General features: G+C 44.0%; 1 protein-coding gene across 1 annotated transcript in view; it reads right to left on the bottom strand.

Moving 5' to 3' along the window:
• The window catches only part of TTC38 (tetratricopeptide repeat domain 38), a 693,598-nt gene extending 692,975 nt beyond the window's left edge, over window positions 1-623 (bottom strand). Inside the window, exon 1 of the mRNA XM_086952761.1 lies at window positions 435-623. Within this exon, the coding sequence (XP_086808887.1) occupies window positions 435-470 (36 nt within the window). The 5' untranslated portion in view covers window positions 471-623. The remainder of the gene's footprint in view (window positions 1-434) is intronic.
• Window positions 624-12,782: the final 12,159 nt, after the last annotated feature.

Genomic DNA, 12,782 nt, shown 5'->3' with positions numbered 1-12,782 from the left:
CGTTAGTGAAATGGCTTATTTTGACATCACAACTATCAAGAATGTTCTTTAAGCTTATGAATCGTTTGATCCCTCTGTATTTCAGTTAGCGAACATTAAATCACGCAGAATGGTCACTCGTTATTTATTGCTGAGCAGCAAGTGTGCGTCCTTACAGAGAGAGATCTGGGAACTAGTATAAGAATTTAGAGTCTCTCAAAGCAATCCTCTTTCTACCCGGATTTTCTGAATGACAATCGCCCTGATAGCATTCACATATGGCGCATAAATACATAAAGCAGTCTATTCTATTGACGACTACTTTGTTCAAAAATAAATAATGAGTGCAAAGGTGAGGTTGCATTTAAAGTTCTAGAGGCCATTTTATTTCTCATGTATACTTGCCCGTGCAAGAACCCTTCGGAGAGCGCGGTGCAACAGCAGTGTCTGCTTACCTTGCAGTCTCTCAGACCAGGGTACAGAGAAGACATTTTCGAGCCTCCCAGATAACAAACACTTCCTTCTTTCGCTGACTGCTCAGAAGCGTGCGCTCGTGATTTTCACGTACCGTTTCTGTCTGCGAATCACGCTCCTCCCCACTGAACATGGTGAGGGCGGGGCCGGAGAACACTCCTCCCTCGGTCAAACCAGGCAGAAACAGTGTGCTTAAGAGCTAGCAGAATGGCGCTCGCTGTCCTGCGCTGCTCGTTATTTCTCATACATGCCCAGGGCAGAAAGGAAATGTGTGAGCCCCACCCCCTAATTTGCATACAGCGTGAAATCACAGAACATGACATCACAGGAAGTGGCATCAATTGTTTATTTTTTTGCAAGAAGCAACTTTCTTTGTGAGGATATCAGTAAAACAATAACATAAATATTAACACTATTAGAATAAGCAGATATTTTACCTTTCAATTAACTGGATAACTTTATGTTAGTCACACTGGATGGAAAGGTTGAGCTTAGGTCCCTCAAAAACTTATAGTTTCAATCAAATGTTAACAATGTGTTTCCAGATTAGTGCATTAGATACGTATATGTGCATGCAGTATTTACAGGGAATGGGCCCCTCAAGTGAGTGCTGCTCGTTCTGGGGTGATTCATTCCCACTGTTTACATTCCTCAATTTTAGCAACTCTAAAGGTGAAAATGTTTAATAAAAAGGCCTGTGTACGGCACTTCCTTTAGTACAAGTACTCCATCCCAGTTTCCATATTAATTAATGCTGCCCTCTTGCACCGCTATAAAGGAAAGCCATTGTTAAGACAATGCCACTAGGCTATGCTGCTCCAGGCTTACCAGCTACACTGTTTGTTTTGTACACCATATTGATTAGACTACTTGTCTGAATCATTTCATTGACAAGCAAAAAGGGTTAGACATTTGATATCCTGCAGGAACTCACAACAGTATGCTGTGCAAACATCTAAAAGAAAAGCAGAGCAATCCAGCAAACTACCTTCCTCTTTTCGTGGGCCTCCCTAGACTGGACCATGGCTGTGATGTCCAGGGGAGTGAAGGCCTCTCCTGACTTGCAGCGCTGGACCATGGCTGTGAGGTGTAGGTGAGTGGGTTAGTGGCGTAGCAATGGTGCCATGGGTCATCGTTACTGCAAGGTAAAAGGACCACTCTGGCCCCCCCGCCCGATCCCAAATATGGATATACAATACATCCACAATTCTGGTGAATATGGTCCAAAGCACCCCGGGCTCCAGTGCCTTTGAACCTTCTGCACTAATGATGCCTAAGACCCTGGGTGGGCCACATTCCATGGGCCTCACAGCCATAGTCCTGTAAAAGACATACATAATCTCGGTACATAGGGGACCTAATACCCTACAGTTCCACATTCACGGCCCCTGCTGCACTTTAATTAGCCACGCCACTACAAGGGGTCTCACAATAATGATCCTGTGATGCGAGGACAAGCAGCGGATGAACATGGTTGAGACAGGAGGGGAAAATGTGCCGTAACAATTGTGCATTGAGCCCTGGGGCAAACAAGGTAAATTGTTCCTCCGTCCACTGAATGGACAGTAAAATACAGCCATAATGTAAGTACATCGGCCCCAAAACCCCACAAGGCAACAGAGACACTGCACTTGATATTCTATCTATAGCTACAACCCTCAGAGCCATGGTCCAGTGCTGGGAGGCCTAGGACAGAAGGATCCCTTTCTTGGGTCTCGGAGCACTGGACCAAGGCTTTAAAGCCTAGGAGTGGATAGTCTTTTCTGGGTCCTCGCAGCTCTAGGTCATGGCTCTGAGGTGCATGGGAGAAGGGACCAGTGGCAAAGTATGGGCTTTGATGCAAGTAAACGATGCTGGAAAGTAAAAGTAAGCAATACGTTTAGTGCACTAGCTCCTTGCCACCCATGTACCCTAGTACCATAGCACCTGCTGCACTGATAGCTACACCAATGAGAGCACAACACCCCCCCAATGGTCTCATAGCCATGGAATAGTACCTCAAAGCTCATGGGTGGGCACTCCCTGCCCTGGGTATCCAACCATGGCTGAGGGGCCCAGGGGAGAATCTGCCCTCAGACTCAGAGTGCAGAAACATGGCTGTGAGGCCTATGAAAGAGAGGCAAGTTGCATAGCAATGGTGCCATAGTTTGGGTACCATGGGCACCTAATACCCCTGGCTTGATACTAGGTGTAGGTTAAGGAATCTAACTCCCTTGTGCCTTGCAGCACTGGACCGCCTGCCTTTGGCCTCTCAACCATGGTCTAGAGAAACGAGGCCCAGGAGAGCAGAGTGCAGTATAATGATGGCCTCTTACCTGCGTCTGGCTACAATGGTCTGGTGCTGCAAGCCCAGTTAATGGGCGTTGTCTCTGCTGGACAGTCCCCATGATACAGAGCTGTAAGGAGTAGGGGAGTCGGTAGGAGCTTTCCTCTGGGCCTCACATCTATATTCTAGTGTTGTGAGGCTAAGGTGGTGTGGTCCTGCTCAACTATGTCCCCAGCAGTGGTCTAGCACTGCTAGGCCAAGGGGAGGGTGGTCCCATCTCCAAGGTTGGGTCCCATCCCCTGGTCCTCAAATCTACTGCCTGGTGTGGCAAGGCCTACGAGAGGAGGCCCCACAGACTTGGGCCTCACATTAATAGTCTAATCTAGCCGCCAGTCTCGCAGGAGAAGAGTCTCCATTCGTGGGCTACATAGATATGACCCATCACTGCAACCCAGGAGAAAGGGGCCAGTCCCCTGGGGCTCACAGGTGTGGTCTAGCACTGTGAGGCCATAGGAGGGTGGCCAATTTCCAGTTTTGGGTTCACAGGGCGCTTTGTACCTTTTGAGACACATTGTGTTTGCTGAGACATCCAAAGTTTCTTGCATAGCAGAGGAACTGAAAGTCACATAGAAGATTTTTGGAACTTCATTTTAAATCCCTGCCTCTGACACAAACCATCTTAAGATAATTCAGCTGGAGACTAACTTTATTGATTGTGATTGCTATTCATACTATATATAAATTTTGATCCTGTTACCACGTCCTGGAGTAAGTCGTAAGTACTCACTATTGCAAACTCTGAGTGACAAGTTTAGAAAATGAACTCTGGTATTCATATGGATTGAAGTGCTTAAGCCTTTAAACACCAGTGGCAAATATCAGTTTCTAGCAGTGTCTAGTAGTAACATCCACCTCAGGACCTTTTCCAGTGGGTATGTGTTAGCCAGGGAACTGTGTTATTTGACATCTAAACTCAGCTTTACCATTTAACCAAAATATGATGGAAATAAACACTATAACTAGAATGACATTTCCCTGAGAAGGGCACCCCCTTGGCAGTAGACTAACTGTAAATGTGGAATGAGGAGCCACATTTTTTAACCCCGGCCTCTCACCTGAACAAATTGTGTGTTCTTGGCCAATCACTTTTCTTAACTTATTGCTGTGCTCCTTTTTTTGGCAACGTTGGGAGTATTTTGATTCCATTTAAAAACTGCTAGAAAGCGTATGATTACAACATGGACTCTGGTCCTGATTATGACTATGGCAGTCTACCCGCCGTATCAGGACTTTGGCATTTGGACTGCCACAGTACAGCTGCAACCAGTCAGAGGCTGCAGAACGCTGGCGGTGCCGCAGCACCGCTAAGCATATTATGATTTGCCTCACCTCCATCGTTTCATTGCAGTGAGACTGCCATGAAAAGAGTGGTGTGAAGGCAACAAACGGGGCGCTAACTGGGCCCCCTTGTACCTCTGTGCATGGGAGGTCGTACAGGAGGGGCACATGTTCTGCCACCCTATATTTTTGCATCCCCAGTTCCTGCACGGTACGGAATTCATGACATGGTGCATTCCTTACCATGCAGGAACATACAGCGGCAGTCCCATGGCGGTGCCTTTCTAAGACACCACTGCAGCACATCCGCCTGCCAAGGATTACAGTCATAATCCGGCGGGCAATGTGGGGACTGCTTCGGCGGTCCTACCATGGAGCACTGGTGTGGCGCTCCACAGGAGGAAAGCCAAAGTCGCAATCAGGCCTTAAATATTTCCTCGGATAGAAGTGCCCAGACACATGGTATATTCACCCAAATATAATATAGTGGTAAATGTATAGCCAGGGCCACAGAAAATATGCAACTGTGCGGCCAGGGTGGTTTTCCCATAATTATGGAATTGCCACATTTGCCACATAATCCATCATCTGCTCCATAATCTACAAACTTTAACCCTAAAAAATGTTACTTGCTCTAACGGTTCAAAAACCCAGCCCATTTCAAAGGTTCACTGGTCACTTATTGTTTTCTTATTACTATGTTTGGGTGTTGAATTGATACTAATGAGTGGCAGACTATGCACCGACAGTGTTAACAAGCATAAAATGAGAGAAGATTTAAGTAATACTATGATCAAATATACTGCATTACACTGCATACATTTTTCACCACATAATTTAGTGAACCCTGCCGCACAATTTGGTTGTCCTCTGTTTCATAATTACAGTGGGCCTATGCATTGCCTTTACTACAGTAGAAATGTGTCACAGTCTTGGCTCTACTAATTTATTCAACAGTTTGTTCCTGGGCAAATAATAAACTCCTTGTTCCTCCTGTAGGGCCATATGTATCAAGCAAATTAGCATTCGCAAAGGCCGAAATCCTGCGAATTTTGGCCTTTGCGAATGCTAATTTGCTAAATGGAATGTACGAAACATTTTCGCAGCAAAATAAGGAATCGCAAAATTTGCCATTCCTTATTTTGCGATTGCACTTAAGGAATCGCAAATTCAGCGATTCCTTAAATGCAATGTATCAAGTCAAAATTAATACAAAAATACCCATAAGAAATCGCAAATTACCACCAACTTCTAGTTGGTGGTAATTTGCGAATTCTTTTGAAAAAGCAATTTATTTAAAATCCAAAGGTGGCATATGACGCTCATACATGCCCTTAGGGCATGTATGTGCGCCATATGCCCACACATGTCATTTTCAGGGGTGCAGCAGGGTGTTCTTGTGACACCCCTGCACCCTTGAAAATATTCCTAAATTGCGATTAGGAAATTGCTAATCGCAATTGAGGAATGTTAAGGAATTGCTAAAAAGAAGCAATTTCCTACATACATACCATTTTGCGATTTCTAAATAGCGATTCCTTAAAAATCGCTATTTAGAAATCGCAAAACGGAACTATGATACATATGGCCCTTAGTGATCTAACCTTGTGACAGACCTTTGAAATAATCTTACAGTGCATACCCTCAGCACAGGTCCTTGGAATAGGTTTCATGCACTCATTTAAGGCTGTTTGCTTCCTGGTAGCTGAAGGCTCTGGATGTATGACTGAACCACTACTACCTAAACCTAGGCGTGGGCGGAAAATCCGTTCCGCTCGCGGATTTTGCGGATTTTCGGGAAATCCGCAATCCGCGAGATTTGCGAATTTCCCGCAAAATCCGCAAATCCGCGAGCAGCGGATTTTGCTCGCACTGCTCGCACTGTTCGCGTGAGTTCGCGCCCCGCGAATAAGTGCAAAATTGCAGAAATACGATCTTAGCAAAACTGAAAGTAACTACTTACCAGGTTCAAAAGTTCAGGCTCATCATTAGTAGCCATTTCCTGGAGTGCTTCCTGAGGGGCCCCTCCAGAGTTCAGTTGCCAGTTGAAACTAGTATGTGACCCTGCTCTGAACCTCAGAATAGTTACACATATGCCACAAAGGTCCTGAATTACAGCTAAGGGAGACAAGCAGGAGCCAGGCTGGAAGTTAAAATCCATTAATCAGCCCCTAATTCATTATTGTCAGTTGGGGCAGGGCAGGTGTTGTAACTAATTTTGCAACAATGAAAGCACTTAGCAAGTGCAAAAGATCACTAATCAGGGCGCACTAAGGAAGCAGGTGCCAGCTAAAAAAATATTCTGTGACACATGAATCAGCCCCAAATTAATTCAGGTCACTTGAGGCAGGGAAGGTGTGCTTTGCTTTGCCGAAAATAATGTACACTGGACAACCAGAGGGTGTGGTGATGAAACAGAGGGTGGCATGGGTGGGCCAGAGGGTGGCATGAGTAGTCAGAGAGTGGCAGTGGTGACAGAGAGTGGCAGTGATGAAGAAGAGTGTCCCAAACAGGCTGGACACGTAGAAACAACAAGTTCGCGAAACTTGCGACCCGACAGGTAAGTTCGCAATTTGCGAAAGTGTACAAAACCCTCGCGAACTGGCAGAAACACGGGCGAACACAAAAAAAAAAAAAATCCGCAAATTCGCGGGAATTCGCGGATTTTGCGGATTGCGAATCCGCAAATCCGCAAAATTCGCGAACGCGAGATCCGCAAAATTCGCTCATTTACCTAAACCACGAATTCCCTAACCACGAAGGCTAAACAACGATTCAACTCAAACAACTACATTTTTGATAAAGAGTTCCTTAACCATGAAAATTACCATATTGCTCTTTACACATTTATACTAGTATTTTCTTTTCAATCCGCTTTTTTATAACACTTCCCACGGATCTTACTTTACTTTAGAGGTACCCACCATGCTATTAAACTTTATAAAACTTTTTTAATCTTACCTGTCTTCCATTGCTGCCTCTTCTCTTCTTCACCGGAAAGCACTACAGCCCGGAAAACAGAGGGAAACGATTTTTCGCATACATCAGCAGATTCAACAGAAATGGTATGCATGCTTTCCCCAAAGTATCAATTTAAAGTATTTCAGCTATTTTAGGAACATCACAACTTTATTATTCTGAGGTGACAGGGCTCTTTTGCAACATAATTTTTAAACATTAAGAAAGATGCATTTACTGCATAAAGAGTTTTATGAGCAAACATATATGGAGGCAAAAGTGTTGACATACATATGGAAGTGCTCATTTGGAATGAAAAACACATTCAAACAGAAATATACTCTGTTTTTTGAAAAAGGAATACATTGTGTTAAAGAATGAAACGCATTTGCGGGAGAAGTAATGGCACGCTCATTTCGGAAGACATATTTTTGAGTAAGATGAAATGTTCAAGGGAGCACCAGTCTCATTTCTGTGAAAGGGGCTTTTTAATAGATATGACACCAGTTTTAAATCTCGGGAATAGTATATGTGAGTCTTCCTGATGTCGATATATAACTAAACACCACGAGCAGTACGGTCTTTTTTTGTAATCTAATAGTTTTTCCTCCCTAGAGGCTGAGAAGTCTGAGTCATGGTTTAGGAATGTTGTGGTTCAGGAATTCGTTGAAATGAAGAGTCGTGGTTAAGGACTTCGTTGTTCGGGATTCCTCGTTGTCTGACTTCGTTGTTCAGGTAAGTCGTAATTTAGACTTCGTTGTTTAGGATGTTTCCCGAAGGCTCGAGTGAAGTTGCCTTGTCTTGTGTCCCTGTCTGCTGTCCACAAGCATCTCTTTCACAGCTCATCAAGGGCTGAAAGAGAGGCGCTTGTCGTTTGAAGGGTTAAAAGGGCGGAATTTGGGGTGTTCTGCAGTGCCTTTTTGTGGGCAGCAGTGACACTGGATCCCCAATCAAAGGTTGTGATTAGCCTGAGAGAGGCCCTTTTGTTCCCTGAGCATCCTACTTGTGGTGTAGAGCTGCGAGGCCCAAGTGGTGAGGCCCCTTTCCTTGTGCCTTGCACACAGTCATGACAGTGTGGCGAGGCCCAGGGAAGTGGGTCCCAAAACGTAATATTTCCAGAGGTGCACGCACATGATTATGAGGCCTCGGAACTCGCAGCTCTACATCACAGTTGTGAGGCCCAAGGCAGGAGCTTTAGAAGTGCGGGCCCCTTGTTGGTCGGCTGGGCGGGTGGCCCTGGGCGGCTGCCCAAACTGCCCATGCCTAGTGCTGGCCCTGTACATGCCAATATACCCGATTTTTTCGGGAGACTCCCACATGTTGTAGCAAAACATGGCTTCATATTGGCTGTCTTTTGCCTAAAATTACCTCCGCTTCAATAGAAGTCTCCCGATTATTTTCTTTAACTCTCCCACTTTCCCGTTGGCATGTATGGTTTCTATTCATAAGCTCCCTCCAGGACAATGGCAGGCGTCCTTTCTAGGCGTGTGTTTTGCACATATTGGGCTACAGACAATAGTGGGGGAGCCACCTATAACGGCGATAATGAAGACTGTGCATGTGTTTTGTGACTATATATATATATATATATCTATATATATATATATATATATATATATATATATATATATATATATATATATATATGTATATATGTGTATATATATATATATATATATATATATATATATATATATATATATATATATATAGATAGATAGATAGATATATAGATATATATAGATATATATTAAACACACGCTGAGATGGCGTGCTTCTGCCTCTTAGAACGGCGGGCTCCCGACGGGGTTCGCCAGCCCCTCAATATAAACACACTCCTGGTTTGCGTTCCTCGTTTGATGAAAAAACCAGAGTCCGAGCCCCAATGCAGTAAACAGTGCTTCAGATTTTATTCGGCAAGAAAAAACAACCCAACGCGTTTCAAGATCAGCCGATCTCTTGCTCACTGGTGGAGCTTACCAGTACCATCCTTCTTTTAAAGTTACATGCCATGTTTTAGACTTTACCACGTGATCAATAGACATAAAGAAATTATTCTGTTATCGCAATGTCCATTACAATGTTTAAATAAAAGTTTCCTGTAAACATTAGTGTCATGTATATATATATATATATATATATATATATATATATATATATATATATATATATATATATATGCCTTTTACCTACTGGCGGTCGCCAGTAGGTAGTTATAGTTAGGATTATTTTCAATGTTAATTCTCAAAATTCTATTTGGAATAACTTTGGCTTCGGTTGACGAATCTGCCTCAAAATTTCCTCAAAATGGCCTCGCGGCGCCCCGGTCCTTCCCTGAAAGTTTGGGGGGGATTCGTCAAGCGGGGGACGAGATAAAAGGAGGGTCCCAAAACGCGTTTTCCCCATGTTAATTTCCATAGGGCGGTCGATTTCACTTTTAGCTCGAACGGCTGAATGGATTTACACCAAACTTGGCAAAATTGTAGGGACTGGTAGCCCGATGTGCCTTTGCTATGTCTCAAGATATGTGCTCCAGTGGATTTTGAGTAATTTAGGTTCAAAAAAATATATATATCTATAGGCGCTCTCCGGTGCGCGCACCGGAGAGCACTCCAGGCGCGACACGCGACTTGCGCGCAGAAAGCTGATTGGCTCTTGGGTGTCTGTAAACATTCTAAACAGTCTGGAGCTGCCGCCAACTTGTGTCTCGGTAAAATCGAGACACAAGGGGTTTGAAAAAAAAAGGGGCAAATGACCATAAGGGGGCAGAGTAGACCCCCTCTGACCCCCTAGGTTTGATGTGGGGGCTAAAATAGGGTCCTGCGGGGCATTAAAAAAAAAAAAATCGATTTGCGCGGGGGAAGCGCCCGGTACGCGCTCTGGGAAGCGCACCGGGGAGCGAAGCACGGGGAAAATCCAGGACCATATTTATGAAGGCCTTGCGCTGCCAGTTTTGCGCCGCCTGTGCGTCACTTTTTGTGACGCACCAGCGGTGTAAAAAAATGCGCCTTGTTACGCTATATTTAAAAAGTGACGCATCTATCTAGATGCGTCACTTTTTAAATATAGCGCAACGAGGCGCATTTTTTTACACCGCTGGTGCGATGCGTCACTTTTCTGTGTGCACTCCTTATGACATTCCAGATGTGTCATATTTAATGTATGACGAATCATGTTGCAAGGAGTTACAGATACGTCAGTATTTCTGACATATCTGTAAACATAAAAGTGACGCGAGGCAGGCGCAAGATTTTGACGCAACAGCATCCTAAAAGTGACGCAGTGAAATCTCATAGATTTCAGTACGTCGTTATTACCAAGCTTTTTGCGGGGGAATGCCCCCTCTGCATACATTATACCTGACGCAGATATAATGTGGAGCAGAGTTTTAAAAAGTGACCCATGTACCTAGATGCGTCACTTTTTAAAAATAGCGCAACGAGGCGCATTTTTTTACACCGCTGGTGCGATGCGTCACTTTTCTGTGCACACTCCTTACGACATTCCAGATGTGACATATTTAATGTATGACGAATCATGTTGCAAGGAGTTACAGATACGTCAGTATTTCTGACATAAAAGTAAACATAAAGGTGACGCATTGCTGGAGTGCGTCACAAAAGTGACGCAACTCCAGTAATGCGTCCTTTCACAAGGGGATTTCACTGTGTCACTTTTAGGATGCTGTTGCGTCAAAATCTTGCGCCTGCTTCACAGCAGGAGTAAGACTGATGCAAGACCTTCCACATGGTGCTTTTTCCATGTGAAAGGACGCATTACTGGAGTTGCGTCACTTTTGGGACGCACTCCAGCAATGCGTTACTTTTGTGTTTACAGATACGTCAGAAATACTGACATATCTGTAACTCCTTGCGAATTGATTAGTCATAAATTAAATATGACATATCTGGAATGTCATAAGGAGTGCGCCCAGAAAAGTGACGCATCGATGTTTTCACGTAGCGATGCGTCACTTTTCAGAAATGAGGCCTCCAGTTTATTCACTGTGTCACCTCTACGACCCTTTCTTGCGTCAATACGTCCCTTTTGCATACATTACACCTGACGTAGGAATAATGTGGAACAGGGGTTTACAAAGTGATGTATTTACCAAGAAACGCCACTTTGTAAATATGAATAAATAAGGTGCATTTTTTATTGGAATGTTGTGTCACAAAAAGTGATGCTTTGGTGGCGTTAAAGTGACGCATGGCTTCATAAATGAAGCCTTCTACCTTCAACTCCAGCAATGCATCTTTTCTTATCCTTCAACACTCCTGTTCTTTTTCAACATTTTCATTGAATATCAACATTCCCCATATTCACTCTTCTTATCATAACTTTCTTTTCTAACACTCACCTTCTTTCAGTCCTCCTACTTCACTTCTTTTTTCCTCTCATACCTTTCTGTTCTTTCTTACTCATTCTCCTTTCAATTATCAATGCACTATATTTCACTTACTCTTCATTTTTTTAAGAATATAGCTCTTTGATGAGAATTGGAGGTAGTTCTGAAAAGAACTTTTGGTTTTCTTCTTTTTTCAAAACAGGAACAAAAACAGGGAATGGAAACTGCTCAACAGGAGCAAAATAAAACAAAAAAAATTAGGGGTGGGAAGGGCAGCGATGGTTCTCCAATGCTCGAACTATGAGCTGGACACTTTGCTCCCCATAGGTGAGGAGTTGATTGCAGTATCTGCATCTGAGGACACCATAGTTAAATGCAGGTTGAATGTTTGGCACCTGCTCCTGTGATTGCCCCCTCCCAGAAGAAGTTGCTCCTCCGGTTGATGTAGAGGCCCCATCACTGGGAACCTCTTGTGCCAGAGCCCTGACGCTTTCCCGGGCATAATTCTGGGGGTGCCTCCTCTCCACATGCCGGATCATCGTGAAGTTCCCAAATGAGTATTTTTTTGGGGGGTCACCCCGTGACAGGACCTGTTTGCAGATCCTGCACTCCACTTTTGGAGCATTCACCTTCTTCTGGTCAGCTGGAATCTTAAAAAATTTCCAAATAAAATGTTCCTTCACCTTTGGGGTAGGAGGCTCTTCATTGATGAAATCAGGTTCATCCTCACTGCTGGATTCTCTGGCAGCCATGGTAAATCAAGAAAGATCCAGGAGCAAAAAACAGGTCTTTCAGTCACAAAAGTGAAAGAAGAAGTGAAGGAAATGGGTGGGGATTTCATTCTTTGTAAAAAAAACTGTTAGCAACCAATGAAAAGTGTTATTTTAGGGTCACATGACCTGACGCGCTTACGCTGCGCGCTCCGGAGCGCTTCCGGGTGCGTTTACGCGGCGCGATCGTAGGCGCTTCCGGGGCGCAAACGTGGCGCGAACGTAGGCGCTTCTGGGTGCGTTTACGCGGCGCGAACGTAGGCGCTTCCGAGGGCACTTACGTTGCGCTCCGAAGTGACGTCATCAAACTTTTACAGAAATGCATAATCATTTTCCTTATAAAAAAAAACTGATTTTATTTGTATGGTACGAAATGTTTTGCATTATTATTAACTTTTCATTCATATTTTTTTTCACGAACGACAGTAGCGCTCTGGGTGCGCTTTCAGGTGAGCTCACCGGTTAGCTTACCGGAAAGCTTACCGGAGAGCTTAGCTGAAAGCTTCCCGGAGCACGCACCCAGAGCGCAAAAGAAAACAATTATATAAAAAAAAAAATGAATACTTACAAAAAAACAGCAAATTGTAAAAAAAAAAAAAAAGGTTAGAAACTCGATATAGAAAGGAATTAGCATTTAAAAAACCTATCA

Source organism: Lissotriton vulgaris, chromosome 1_2, assembly GCF_964263255.1.
Source record: "Lissotriton vulgaris chromosome 1_2, aLisVul1.2, whole genome shotgun sequence".
NCBI classification, from domain to species: Eukaryota; Metazoa; Chordata; class Amphibia; order Caudata; family Salamandridae; genus Lissotriton; species Lissotriton vulgaris.
Note: the sequence above shows the minus strand (reverse complement) of the source record. Positions and strands in the feature narration are given on the sequence as shown.